Here is a 13,712-nt window from a genome sequence, read left to right on the forward strand (position 1 = left end):
GGTCATTTGTGACTGGCTTCTTTCATTTGTCATATATTTTCAAGGTTGCTGTGTTGTACCGTTTCTCAGCATTTGCTTCCTTTTCATTGCTGAATAATGTTCTATGATATCCATATATCAAATACGTTTAACACTTCACCAGTTGTTAGGCATATAGGTTGTTTCTAGCTGTTAACTATTAGGAATAATGATGCTATGTACATTGGTGTACAAATCTTTGTGTGTCTTCCTTTCTATTGAGTATACACCCGGAAGTATAATTGCTGGATTATATGGTAATTCTATACTGAACCTTTGATTATCAAATTTTGCTCCACATAAATTACACCATTTGACATTCAATATCAGCAAAACAGGGTTCCAATTCCTCCACATCCTCATCACTTCCTATTTTTCTATTTCTGGGTAATCCTAGTGAGTAATATCCCACTGTGGCTTTGATTTACATTTCCAATGATGTTGACTATCATTTAGACCAGTGGTTTTCATGATTTATAGTCACCAGTAGGGCTTATAAACTTGGAAACCCATGCATATTAATGTTCTCTATGAGTACAATTCATTGGCATTGAATATAATTACAATGTTGTACAAACATCAACACTCCACTCCTAAAACTTTTTTATGATCCTAGAAAGAAATTCTGTACACACTAAAAATAATTCTGTATTTCCCTTTACGCCAAAACTTGGTAACTACTACTGTCTGCGTCTATGAATCTGTCTACGCTGGGTATCTCTAAGTAGAATCAAACAGTATTCATTTTGTGTCTGGTTTATTTCACTTATCATGGTATCTTTGGGATTCATTAATATTGTAAACTGTCAGCATTTCCTTTCTTTTTAAGACTAATATCCCATGGTATGTACGTATGTATGTACGTGTGTGTATATATAATAACATTGTATTCATCTATTAATTAATTCATTAATGGACATTGGGATTACTTCTACCTTTACAGCTACTGGTAATAATTCTGCTATGCAAACATGAGTGTGCAAGTATCTGTTTAAGTTCCTGCTTTCAATTATTTGGCATATACATCTAGAAGTGGAGTTGATGGATCATTATGGAAATAGTTCTGTTTAACTCTGAGGAATGGCCACACTGCTTTACCCATAGCAGCTGTACCATTTTACACTACCACCAGCAATGCTCCAGGGTTATAATTTCTCCACTTCCTTGCCAATACTTGCTTTTTCTCTTGTTTTTGATAATAGGAATCTTATTAAGTGTGAAATGGTATCTTGTGCTTTGATGTTGGCATTTCCATAATAAACAGTGATGATGTAGAGCATCTTTTCATGTGCTTTTGGCCATTTGTATATATTCTTTGGAGAAATGTCTATTTAAGTCCTTCACCCGTTTTCCAATTGTGTTGAGTTATACTGTTCCTGAGTTGTAGAAGTTCTTTATATATTCTGGTTATTAATCCCTTCGCAGATATAGGATTTCAAAATATTTTCTGTCTTTTCATGTACTCCATTTTTACATGCCTTAAAACACTATATGGACTTTAATATTGACTTATGTTAAAATAAAACTAATGTTTACTGATTAAAAAATTAAATAACAAACTAATGAATATTGGGGGGATAGGTTAAAATAGCTTATGGGCACTAAGGAGTATACTTGTGATGAGCTCCAGGTGCTGTATGGAAGCGTTGAATCACTATATCGTACACCATACTGTATTAAAAATATTACACTATATCATAACTAACTGAAATTTAAATAAAAACTTAAAAAAACTAAGTATCCAAATTTTAAAACATGAAGTGTTTACTGAAGGCAGAGGCTTACATGTAAATATAAACTTCTGATAACTGATGGTAAATGGAAGACTGCAGGATTATACTGAAAAAAGGAACAAAGGAAAATTAAGAGGACTTTAAAATTCATGAAAACTCAGCTTCCTATGACGTTAATTCTATAAATATTAAATATATTATAAATTATTACTACTAATATTAACATAAACTGTTCCTAATACAAAAAGCAAAATTTAAGGGAACTTCTTAAAACCAAATAGAATCTAGAAAGAGACAAATATAGAAACAAAAGAAATTTTACAATGTGTAACAGAAAAACACCAAGCATTTTAAATGCAAGAGAAATATGCAGGTGACATTTCAGGAAAAAAACTGTAGCCTTTAACATAACCCACCTGGCCTTTTATGGAAGTTTTTTTTCAAAAGGAGTATTAAATCAGGTTATGCTACTTTAAGGAAACTAAAACACATTTAACTGGGTGGAACCCCAAACATTTTCACTACTAAAAGATTCATGACACCAGATGATAATTTGACAAATATACTTTTTAGAAAGAGTTAAAAGGCAGAGTAATAGGGGGATCCTATGCTTGCCTCCTCCAATGAAAACAGCTAGATAAATATGAAACCATTCTGAACACTGAGGAAATCGATCTGAGGACTGAGAGAATAAACTGCAAAACTAGAGAGAAAAGAGGCCACCCACATCATGGACATTAGGAGGTAAGGAGATGTGATTTAGAGGAGAAAAGAACTGCTGGTGCTGCAGAGGGGAGGAAGCCCAGATCAGGAAAAGAGAAAAAGAAAGAGAGACAGACATTAAGAGACAAGAAAAACACTTCCCCAAAACCACTGATATGGAAAATGAGAGGGGTTAATTATCACAAGTATTTACAAGTGGTAGAGGAGAACAAAGTCTGAAGTTTAGAAAGTCTGTGCCATCATTGGGGTGGAAACTGGCTAGCAAAAAGGTGTTCTTGTGGAGAAGGAAGGCAGAAGCCAGGGAGCAGAAGTGTAATCTGAGGATCCCCCGGCTTGCAAGTAGGAAACAGTTCTCTTTCTTGGAGAGCATTTGGGAGAATGGAACTGCTTCTATGTGGGCAAAAGAGGAGCAGGCAGGTGCCAATGTGTTGCCACATTATTTATCATAGGAACAGAGCCATCTGCTGAGGGCAGCTAACCTGCTTCTTGCTGTGCTTTAAGATAAACTCTAAGCCCCTGCGTATTCCTGTAACTAACTACCCTTCTGTGACAAAGCAGCATCAGCCACAGTGCAGTAAGATCTTTTCATAGAAGATCAGTGCAGGTCCATGCATCCTGGGGTACTTAAATTTTTGAAATATTGAAACCCAGTCTGTGTGCCTGTGATAAAACACAGGAGCACGGCACCACCAGGTGGGCAGACGCTCAGACACAGACAGGGTGAAGGCATGCATCTCAGGAAAACATGGGACAAACGAGGGGAGATTGTTCACTCTACTACAAGGGCTTCATGAACATTGGGAGGTGAGAACTTCCCTCTCTGGGGATGAGAGAAATGACTGAAAATATTTTTACTTTTACCCCTGACCACCAGCACAAACAAATTTCAGTGAGCAATATAATGACAACAGTGTAGGCTTAAACTGCTTACACCAAACCCCAGATTTCTGCGCTCTGCAGGTGGTTTTTCTTTCTTTTTCTCTTTGCTAGGACAAGTGTACCTAAGACTCAGAGCAGGAGCGTCACCCCTCCACCACCACCACCAGAAACCCAGCACAAACCCTCCAAATGCACCAAGTCTCTTGGCCATAGAATACTGCAAAGCTTCAGCTCTAAGGGAAATAGGAACTAGATTTTTTGAACAAGTAGACCAAAAAAAAAAAAAAAAAACTAGTTAAAACTCACCACACACTGGACAAGGTCCAAACACTCCCTATTGCAGGCAAGGACAAAACTCTGCAGTTTCTCATTTTAGACCTGAGGGAAAGAGCAGCCAAAACATAATAGCAGTGTGGACCAGAAACACTTCCTGAAGCACCAGGCCCTGAACAGTATATGAATGTTTCATAACAAAGCCATTACTCTCAAGAGTGGGAAACAGAATAGGCTTTCCTAACACACAGAAGATAAAGACTGAGACAAAATGCCAAAGTGGAAGAATTCATCCTAAAACAAAGAAAAAGAAGAGGTCACAGGCAGGGATCTAATTAAAACAGATATAACTAATATGCCTGAATCAGAATTTAAACCAACAATTTTAAGAATACTAACTGGGCTTGAGAAAAGAATAGAAGACACCATGGAGTCCCTTAACACAGAGATAAAAGACCTAAAAATTAGCCCTGCCAAAATAAAAAATGCTATAACTGAAATGCAAAACCAACTGGACATAATGACCAGAAGGATGGAAAAAGAACAAATAAGTGATACAGAAAATAAAATTATGAAAATAATGAAGCTGAAGAGGGAAAGAAATCATGAATGTACACATAGGGAAATGTTAAACTCCATAAAGCATAATAACAATAGTATCATAGGAGTTCCATAAGAAGAAGAAAGAGAAACAGGAGTAGGTTTATTTAAGCAAATTATAGCTAAAAATTTCCCTAATCTGGGGAAGGAAAGAGACATCCATATGCAGAAGGCACAGAGAACTCCTATAAAACATCAACAAAAGCAAACCAACACCAAGACATATCATAGTAAAATTTGCAAAATAAAATAGAGTAAGGAAAAAAATCCTAAAAAATAGTAGCAGAAAAGAAATCTTTAGGATGCTTAAGTGGCTCAGTTAGTTGAGCATCCAAAACTTGATTTTGGATTGGTTCATGATCTCAACAGACACTGAGCTCTGCACTTCAATGGAGAATCTACTTGATATTTTTTCTTTCTCTCTCCCTCTCTGCCTACCTCCATTCTCTCTCTCAGATAAATAAATAAAACTTTTTTTAAAAAGAAAAAGAAATCCTTAATGTAAAAAGGGAAGACAAAGGGAGCAGCACATCCATCCACAGAAATTTGGCAGGCTAGAAGATACTGGCATAATACATTCAACGTGTTGAATAGTAAAAATATGCAACCAAATATATTTTATCTAGCAAGGCTTTCATTTAGAACAAAAGGAGAGATAAAAACTTTCCCAAACAAAGTTAAAGGGGGTTTAAGACTACTACACCAGCCGTGCAGGAAATATTAAAAGGGATACTTTGAGGAAGAAAAACTAAAAGCAACAAAGACTACAATGGAACAGAGAAAATCTCCAGAGACACAGAACTACATTTAATACAATGGCACTAAATTAGCATCTATCAATAATCACTGTGAATGTAAATAGGCGAAATGCTCCAATCCAAAGACACAGGATGTCAGAATGGATTTTTTTTTAAAGATTTTATTTATTTATTCATAGAGACACAGAGAGAGAATGAGAGGCAGAGACACAGGCAGAGGTTAGAAGCAGGCTCCATGCAGAGAGCCCGACATGGGACTCGATCCAGGGTCTCCAGGATCACGCCCTGGGCTGCAGGCGGCGCTACATCGCTGCGCCACCGGGGCTGCCCTGTCAGAATGGATTTTAAAAAATCCAAGACCCATCTATAGGCTGCCTACAGGAGACTCACTGTAGACCTAAATACACCTGAAGATTGAAATTGAGGGGATTAAAAAATATTTACCATGCAAATGGATGTCAAAAGGAAGCCAGAGTAGCAATACTTACATCAGACAAACTAGATTTTAAACCAAAGAATGCAACAAGAGATGAAGAGGGGCACTGTATCATGATAAAGGGGTGTATCTAACAAGGAGATATAACAATTTTAAGTATTTATGTCCCCAATCTGGGAGAACCCAAATATAAAAATCAGTAACAAACATAAAGAAACTCATTGATAACAATATGATAATAGTAAGGGACTTTAAAACCCCACTGAGAAGGAGCCTCGGTGTCCATCGAAAGATGAATGGATAAAGAAGATGTGGTTTATGTATACAATGGAATATTACTCAGCCATTAGAAACGACAAATACCCACCATTTGCTTCAACGTGGATGGAACTGGAGGGTATTATGCTGAGTGAAGTCAATCGGAGAAGGACAAACATTGTATGGTCTCATTCATTTGGGGAATATAAATAATAGTGAAAGGGAATATAAGGGAAGGGAGAAGAAATGTGTGGGAAATATCAGAAAGGGAGACAGAACATAAAGACTCCTAACTCTGGGAAACGAATTAGGGGTGATGGAAGGGGAGGAGGGCGGGGGGTGGGGGTGAATGGGTGAGGGGCACTGAGGGGGGCACTAGATGGGATGAGCACTGGGTGTTATTTTGTATGTTGGTAAATTGAACACCAATAAAAAATAAATTTATTATTTAAAAAAATAAAATAAAAATAAATAAATAAAACCCCACTGACAGCAATGGACAGATCACCTGAGCAGAAAATGAAGGAAGCAATGGCTCTAAATGACACACTGGACCAGATGGACTTAGATGTATTCAGAACATTTCATCCTAAAGCAGGGGAATATACATTCTATTCCAGTGCACACGGAACATTATCCAGAACAGAAGCCATGCTAGGTCACAAATCAGGCCTCAAGAAGTACAAAAGATTAAGATCATACCGCACATATTTTCTGCTCACAATGCTATGAAACTTGAAATCAAACACAAGAAAATATTTGGAAAGACTACAAATACATGGAGATTAAAGAACATGGTACTAAAGAATGAATGAGTAAACCAGGAAATTAAGAAAAAAGAAATACACGGAAGCAAATGAAAATGAAAACATGACAGTCCAAAATCTTTCAGATGCAGTAAAGACAGTCATAGAAGGGAAGTATACATCAAAACAGGCCTACCTGAAGAAGCAAGAAAAGTCTCAAGTACAAAACCTAACCTTGCACCTAAAAGACCTAGAAAAGAAACAGCAAATTAAACATAAAGCCAGTAGCAGGGAAATGATAAATACTAGAGCAGAAATAAATGATATAGAAACAAAAAAGAAGAGAACAGATGAATTAAACCAGGATATATTTGAAAAAATTAGTAAAATTCATAAATCCCTAGCCAGAATTATCAAAAAGAGAAAGGACCCAAATAAACAAAATTACAAGAGAGAGAGGACACTGAGGTGGACACTTGACGGGATGAGCACTGGGTGTTTTTCTGTATGTTGGTAAATTGAACACCAATAAAAGTTAATTAAAAATAAAAAAAAAAACAAGTGAGAGAGGAGAAATTACAACCACTACTACAATAATAAAATTATAAGAGAATATTATGAAAAAAGTATATGCCAGAAATTGGGCAATCTGGAAGAAATGAATAAATTCCTAGGAACATAAACTATCAAAACCAAAACAGGAACAAATAGAAAATTTGAACAGATCAAACATAGCAAAGAAATTCAATCAGTGGGGATCCTTGGGTGGCTCAGCGGTTTAGTGCCTGCCTTCAGCCCAGGGCACAATCCTGGAGACCCGGGATCGAGTCCCACATTGGGCTCCCTGCATGGAGCCTGCTTCTCCCTCTGCCTGTGTCTCTGCCTCTCTGTGTATCTCCTGAATAAATTAATAAAATAAAAAAAATTTTTAAAAATAAATAAAAATTCTATCAGTAATCAAAGAACTCCACCCTCCAAAAAGTCTAGGGTCAGATGGCTCCCCAAGGGAATTCTACTAAACATTTAAGGAAAATCAATAACTATTCTTCTGAAACTAGTCCAAAAAACAGAAATGGAAGGAAAACTTCCAAACCCATTCTAGGAGTCCCACATTACCCTGCTTCCAAAACAAGACAGACTCCACTAAAGAAAAACGTACAAGCCAATATCCCTGATGAACACGGATATAAAAATTCTCAGCAAAATACTAGCATATGGAATCCAACAGTACATTCAAAGAATCATTCACAATGATCAAGTGGGATTTATTCCTGAGCTACAAGAGTGGTTCAATATTCACTGATTGATTTGAATCAATGTGATATAACACATTAATAAAAGAAATGATAGGAACCATGTGATTCTCTCAATAGATGCACAAGAAGCATTTGACACAATACAGCATACATTCTTGATAAAAACCCTCAACAAAGGAGGGATACAGGGGTGCCTGAGTGGCTCAGTGTTTGAGAGTCTGCCTTCAGCTCAGGGTGTGATCCCAGGGTCATGGGATCAAGACCCACATCGGGCTCCACATCCCTGCTCCACAGGGAGCCTGCTTCTCCCTCTACCTATGTCTCTGCCTCTCTCAGTGTATCTCTCATGAATAAATAAATAAAATTATTTTTTAAAAAGCAAAGGAGGGATACAGGAAACATACTTCAACATCATAAAGGCCATATAGGAAAGACTTACAGCTCATATCATCTTCAAATAGGAAATACTGAGAGCTTTTCCTCTAAGTTTGGGAATAAGAGAGGGATGTGCACTCTCACCATTAACATAGTACTGGAAGTCCTAGCCTCCAAATGAGACAACAAAAAGAAATAAAAGGCATCGAAACTGGCAAGAAGTCAAACTTTCACTGTTCACAGATATCATGATACTCTAAGAGAAAATCCAAAATACTCCACCAAAAAATTGCTAGAACTAATATATGAAATCAGCAAAGTCACAGGATACAAAATCAACATACAGAAATCTGTTGCATTTCTATACAACAATAATGAAGCAGCAGAAAGAGAAATCAAGAAATCAATCCCAGTGATGAATGAGCAAAAGAAAAAACCTAGGAATAAATAAATAAAGAGGTAAAAGATACACTACACTGTACTCTGAAAACTATAGGACTTATGAAAGAAATCGAAGAGGACACAAAGAAACAGATAAACATTCCATGTTTATGGATTAGAAGAACAAACATCGTTAAAATGTCTATACTGGGGCATCTGGGTGGCTCAGTTAATTAAGTGTCTGCCTTAGGCTCAGGTCATGACCCCAGAGTCCTGGGATGGAGCCCCACACTGGGCTCCCTGCTCAGAGAGAAATCAGCTTCACTCTCTGCCCCTCCTCTGCTTGTGTGCACTCTCTCTCTCTCAAAAAATAAATAAAATCTTAAAAATTAATAATGATAAAATAAAATTTCTGTACTACCAAAAGCGATCTACACATTTAGTGCAATCCCTATCGAAATACCACCAGCGGTTTTCACTAAACTAGAATAAATAATCCTAATATGTGTATGGAACCACAAAAGACCCTGAACAACCAAAACAATCCTGAAAAAGAAAAGCAAGGCTAGAGGTATCACAATTCTGGACTTCAAGCTATATGACAAAGCTGAAGTCAACAAGACAGCATGGTACTGGCATAAAAAAAGATACAAAGATCAATGGAACAGAATAGAAAACCTATAAATGGACCCAAAACTGTATGTTCAAGTAATCTTTGACAAAGCCAGAAAGAACATCCAATGAAAAAAAGACAGTCTCATCCACAAATGGTGTTGGGAAAACTGGACAGCAACATGCAGAAGAATGAACCTAGACCACTTTCCTATACCATGTACATAAGTAAATTCACAAAGGATGAAAGACCTAAATGTGAGACAGGAAACTATTACAATACTAGGAAAGAACACAGGCAGCAACCTATTTGACCTTGGCTGTGGCAACTTCTTACTAGACACGTCTCTGGACATAAGGGAAACAAAAGCAAACATGAACTATTGGGACTTCATGAAGATAAAAAGCTTCCTGGGCATCTGGATGGCTCAGTCAGCTATGTGTTCAACTCTGGGTTTTGGCTCAGGTCATGATCTCAGGATCAGGAGATGAAGCTTTGTGTCAGGCTCCACGCTCAGCATGGAGTCTGCTTGGGATTTTCTCTCTTCCTCTCCCTTGGCCCATCCCCCTGCTCAAGTTTTCTCTCTTTCTCTTGAAAATAAATAAATCTTGTTTAAAAAAAAAGATTAAAAGTTTCTGCACAGTGAAGGAAACAATCAACAAATCTAAAAAAAGGCAGCCTATGGAATGGGAGAAAATATCTGCAAATGACATATCTGATAAAGGGGTAGTATCCAAAATCTATAAAGAACTTACAATCAAACTCAACACCCCAAAAGACAAATAACTCTGTGAAGAAATGGGCGGAACAAATGAATAAATATTTTTCCCAAGAAGACACCGAAATGGCTAACAGACACATGAAAAGATGCTTAATATCACACATCATTAGAGAAATACAAATCAAAACCACGATGAGATTCTACCTTACACCTGTCAGAATGACTAAAATTAACAACTCAGGCAACAACAGATGTTGGCAAGGATGCAGAGAAAGGGGACCCCTCTTACACTGCTGGTGGGATTGTCAGCTGGTGCAGTGACTCTAGAAAACAGTATGAAGGTAAAACTATCCTATAACCTAGCAATTAAACTACTATGTATTTACCCAAAGGATACAAAATACTAATTCAAAGGGGGCACGTGCACCTCGATCTTTATAGCAGCATTATCATTGGTAGCCAAACATCCATCAATTGATGAATGGATAAAGAATAGACAGTGTCCATATACAATGGTATTACTTACCCATAATAAAGAATAAAATTTTACCATCTTCAAGGATGTGGATTCAGCTAGAGTGTATTGTGCTAAGCGAAATAAGTTAGAGAAAAATAAATACTATGAGTTTACTCATGTGGAACTTACAAAATAAAATAGGTGAACCTGGGGCAGGGAAAGAATAAAAAACAGAGGAAGGCAAACAATAAGAGACTCTTAACTACAGAGAAGAAACTGAGGGTTGCTGGAGGGGAGGTGATGGAGGGAAGGGCTAAATGGGTGATTGAGTACTAAGGAGAGCACTTGTTTTGATGAGCACTGGATATTACACTAAGTTCTACTTCTGAAACCAATACTCTGGTATATGTTAACTAACTAGAATTTATATAAAAACTTTTTAAAACAATTATATTTTTCAGAGTTTAGAAGCTTTTAATAATTAGTACTTTAGACATTTGATATCAAATAAAATCACAAAGAATGAGGCCTCCTTAATTCTTAAATATTGCACTTGCTTCAGAACTGTACACTTTAAGATCTATACATGAGCAATTAATATTTTACTATTGGTTATTAAAGACAAGTGATTCTCTAATATTTGAAAACACTGTAGCTGGTATTTTCTCTATGATAAAACAAAATTTTAAATGGAAAAAATATTAAATGACCAAAGCTAGTACACTTTATTACTCAGATATTAATGAAAGATAGGTCTGGACATCTCTCTGTTTAACAACACAGTAGCTTTCTTATTGGGATAACTACATTTGGTTACTTAATTATGTCTCCAATTTTTGTCATTCAAAACATGATGGTACAATAAATATAACAACTTGACTGATGTACAAATGAAAATGTATGCCTAATTATAGTGATTTTCTTCCAAAAGTCACTAAAAATCTGTGTTTATAAAACAGCAAAAAAGGAGTTCTGTAAAATACTAACATTCAATTTTTTTTTCTTAAAGATTTTATTTATTTATTCGTGAGAGACAGAGAGAGAGAGAGAGGCAGAGACATAGGCAGAGGAAGAAGCAGGCTCCATGCAGGGAGCCCGATATGGGACTTGATCCTGCGTCTCCAGGACCACGCCCTGGGCTGAAGGTGGCGCTAAACCCCTGAGCCACCCGGGCTGCCCTCAAATTGTTTTCCCCAAAGCAAATTCTTGAGGACGATCAATATTATTCTGTTATCTAAAATGCACTGCTGTTGGGACACCTGGGTGGCTCAGTGGTTGAGTATCTGCTCAGGGAATGATCCCGGGTTCCTGGGATCAAGTCCCACATCAGGCTCCCCAAAGGGAGCCTGTTTCTCCCTCCACCTATGTCTCTGCCTGTCTCTCATGAATAAATAAATAAAACAATCTTTGGGGAACTCAGGTGACTCAGTGGTTGGGCATCTGCCTTTGGCTCATGTTGTGACCTCAGGATCCTGGGATCAAGTCCCACGTTGGGCTCCCTGCCGGGAGCCTGCTTCTCCCTTTGCCTCTCTTTATGTTTCTCATGAATAAATAAATAAAATCTTTTTTAAAAATCTTTAAAAAAAATAAAAACAAAATGCACTGCTGTTTAAAAAATTAATGAAACTAAAATTAAATGTACTGCTGTTGCAAGGTATATCACTCTAACTAGTAATGATATGAAATAAGGTATTATTTTAAGATCTCTGTACACACTTCCATCCCCTATGATTTTTTTGGTAATTTATTTTATCCATAATGGCTAATGGGTACTTTCTAACCTGTATCCCCTAAATAAACTTCACATATCACTTGGGGAAAGTACCAGAATAAGATGACTTACAAGTAAGAAATCCCACTCCAGACCAAAAAGAGGCTAGGTTTTGCTCTGTGAACAGTGACAATCTTCGGCATACAGTCACAGACATACACATATAGACACATGAATTTATTGATGATAAAATAATAACTATTCACTGTATTTTTTAAAAGCCCATAGAAAATAATAAGAAACAATCTAAAAGATCCTCATAATGAATCCATCAAAAGATTTGTTAACATTTTGGCATATTTTAGGCATTTGTATATTTTTTTACTCTAACGTTAAGAGCATAACATATACCCTGCCTTTCATTTTGCTTCTTTTCCTTCAACTCTTGTCAATTTGATAAATGACAAATGATATCATAGATTTGAATTATATGCCTCATTATTGTGGTTCAATTTTTTAAATAATACACTGTAATTCTATATATTTTCTTTTATGGATTTACTCATACTAATAATTTTCCTAAAATAAAAGCTCTTTACAAATTAAAGGCATTATTCCAATACACTGTGTATGTTTTTTCACCAGTTTGTTCCTTAGTTTACAATTTGGTGTTTTTAAAATTAGAAATATTTTATGCCTCTACAAAACAAACATATCCATTTTACTTAAATGCACAACTGAAAAATAACAATTTACATGGTAAAATTTCTAAGACAGCATCATTCATCAGAAAAAGAATGTCCTTAGAAGATAAAAACAGTAAGTTTATTTGTTACCTGTTAAGTGATCTAAATAGTACTGATAGAGCTTGCACTGAATAGGAGTCATTCTCACAGCTAACACATATTCATGTTTTGGAGGCAAGAACTTTGTTAATGCTGTATAATCTTTCCTCTGTAATTAACAAGGAAGAGAATGAAATTAGTTAACCTAAATATATGTTGGGAATTGACTGCTCCAAGAATCATCACTACTTACAACTCAAAGATACATATAAATAAATAGGTACTGAACATATAAGAAAACATTTTCTTAAACATATTTACCCTTTTTAATCACATAATCCTCATTATTTGATTGTAGTTAATATATTTCATATGGCTACACAATATGATAAAGATACTACAACATACCAGGCAGGTTTTAAACAGAAATGGTCATGTGAGTATTTTTTTCAAATTGTCTCCTCTATATAGAAAAAAAAGTGGATAGGAGTATAGTAAGCAGTGTTAAGAAAATGACCTACTTTAATCAAACACTAAAAGCAATGAATCAATGTCTGATGCAGTCTGGTTTGTCCTTTGAGTAAGTTGTGCCAGTATGCCAGAGGATAACACAACTTTAGGGGAACTGTTTACCCAGTTGAGAAAGCAAGCAATGTATAACTCTTATTACCGTTTAAGTATAGAAACGAGAAAGAAAGAACACTAATGTGTAGGTACAAATGACTACCCAAACCAGGAATATACTGCCTAGGTAGTAGCAGCAATACAGAAACAAAGGACTTGCTAGTTGTGGCTAACCTGAACAAAAAGGATGACTGCCTTATATGATGGTAGAATATCCAGCGAGAAGGACAGTCTAGCTCATTTGTTACATCTTTGTAGCGACAATTAAACCTAGCATCTGAAGAAAAAGTGCAGACTCTGGGATCTACTAACTACTGGCTCAATCTCTGTATACTTATCTACTCATTAAAACAGGTTCACTAAAT

General features: G+C 36.2%; 1 protein-coding gene across 5 annotated transcripts in view; it reads right to left on the minus strand.

Moving 5' to 3' along the window:
- Positions 1–13,712, minus strand: part of ATRX (ATRX chromatin remodeler) — a 336,264-nt gene that overhangs the window by 105,173 nt on the left and 217,379 nt on the right. For 4 of the 5 annotated variants that reach the window (XM_041740565.1, XM_041740564.1, XM_041740562.1 and 1 more), the window contains one exon: positions 12,775–12,892. The exons of the other annotated variant lie outside the window; for it this stretch is intronic. In XM_041740565.1, coding sequence (XP_041596499.1) covers positions 12,775–12,892 — 118 coding nt within the window. The remainder of the gene's footprint in view (positions 1–12,774; positions 12,893–13,712) is intronic. 5 annotated transcript variants of the gene reach the window in all.

Source organism: Vulpes lagopus, chromosome X, assembly GCF_018345385.1.
Source record: "Vulpes lagopus strain Blue_001 chromosome X, ASM1834538v1, whole genome shotgun sequence".
Lineage (NCBI taxonomy): Eukaryota > Metazoa > Chordata > Mammalia > Carnivora > Canidae > Vulpes > Vulpes lagopus.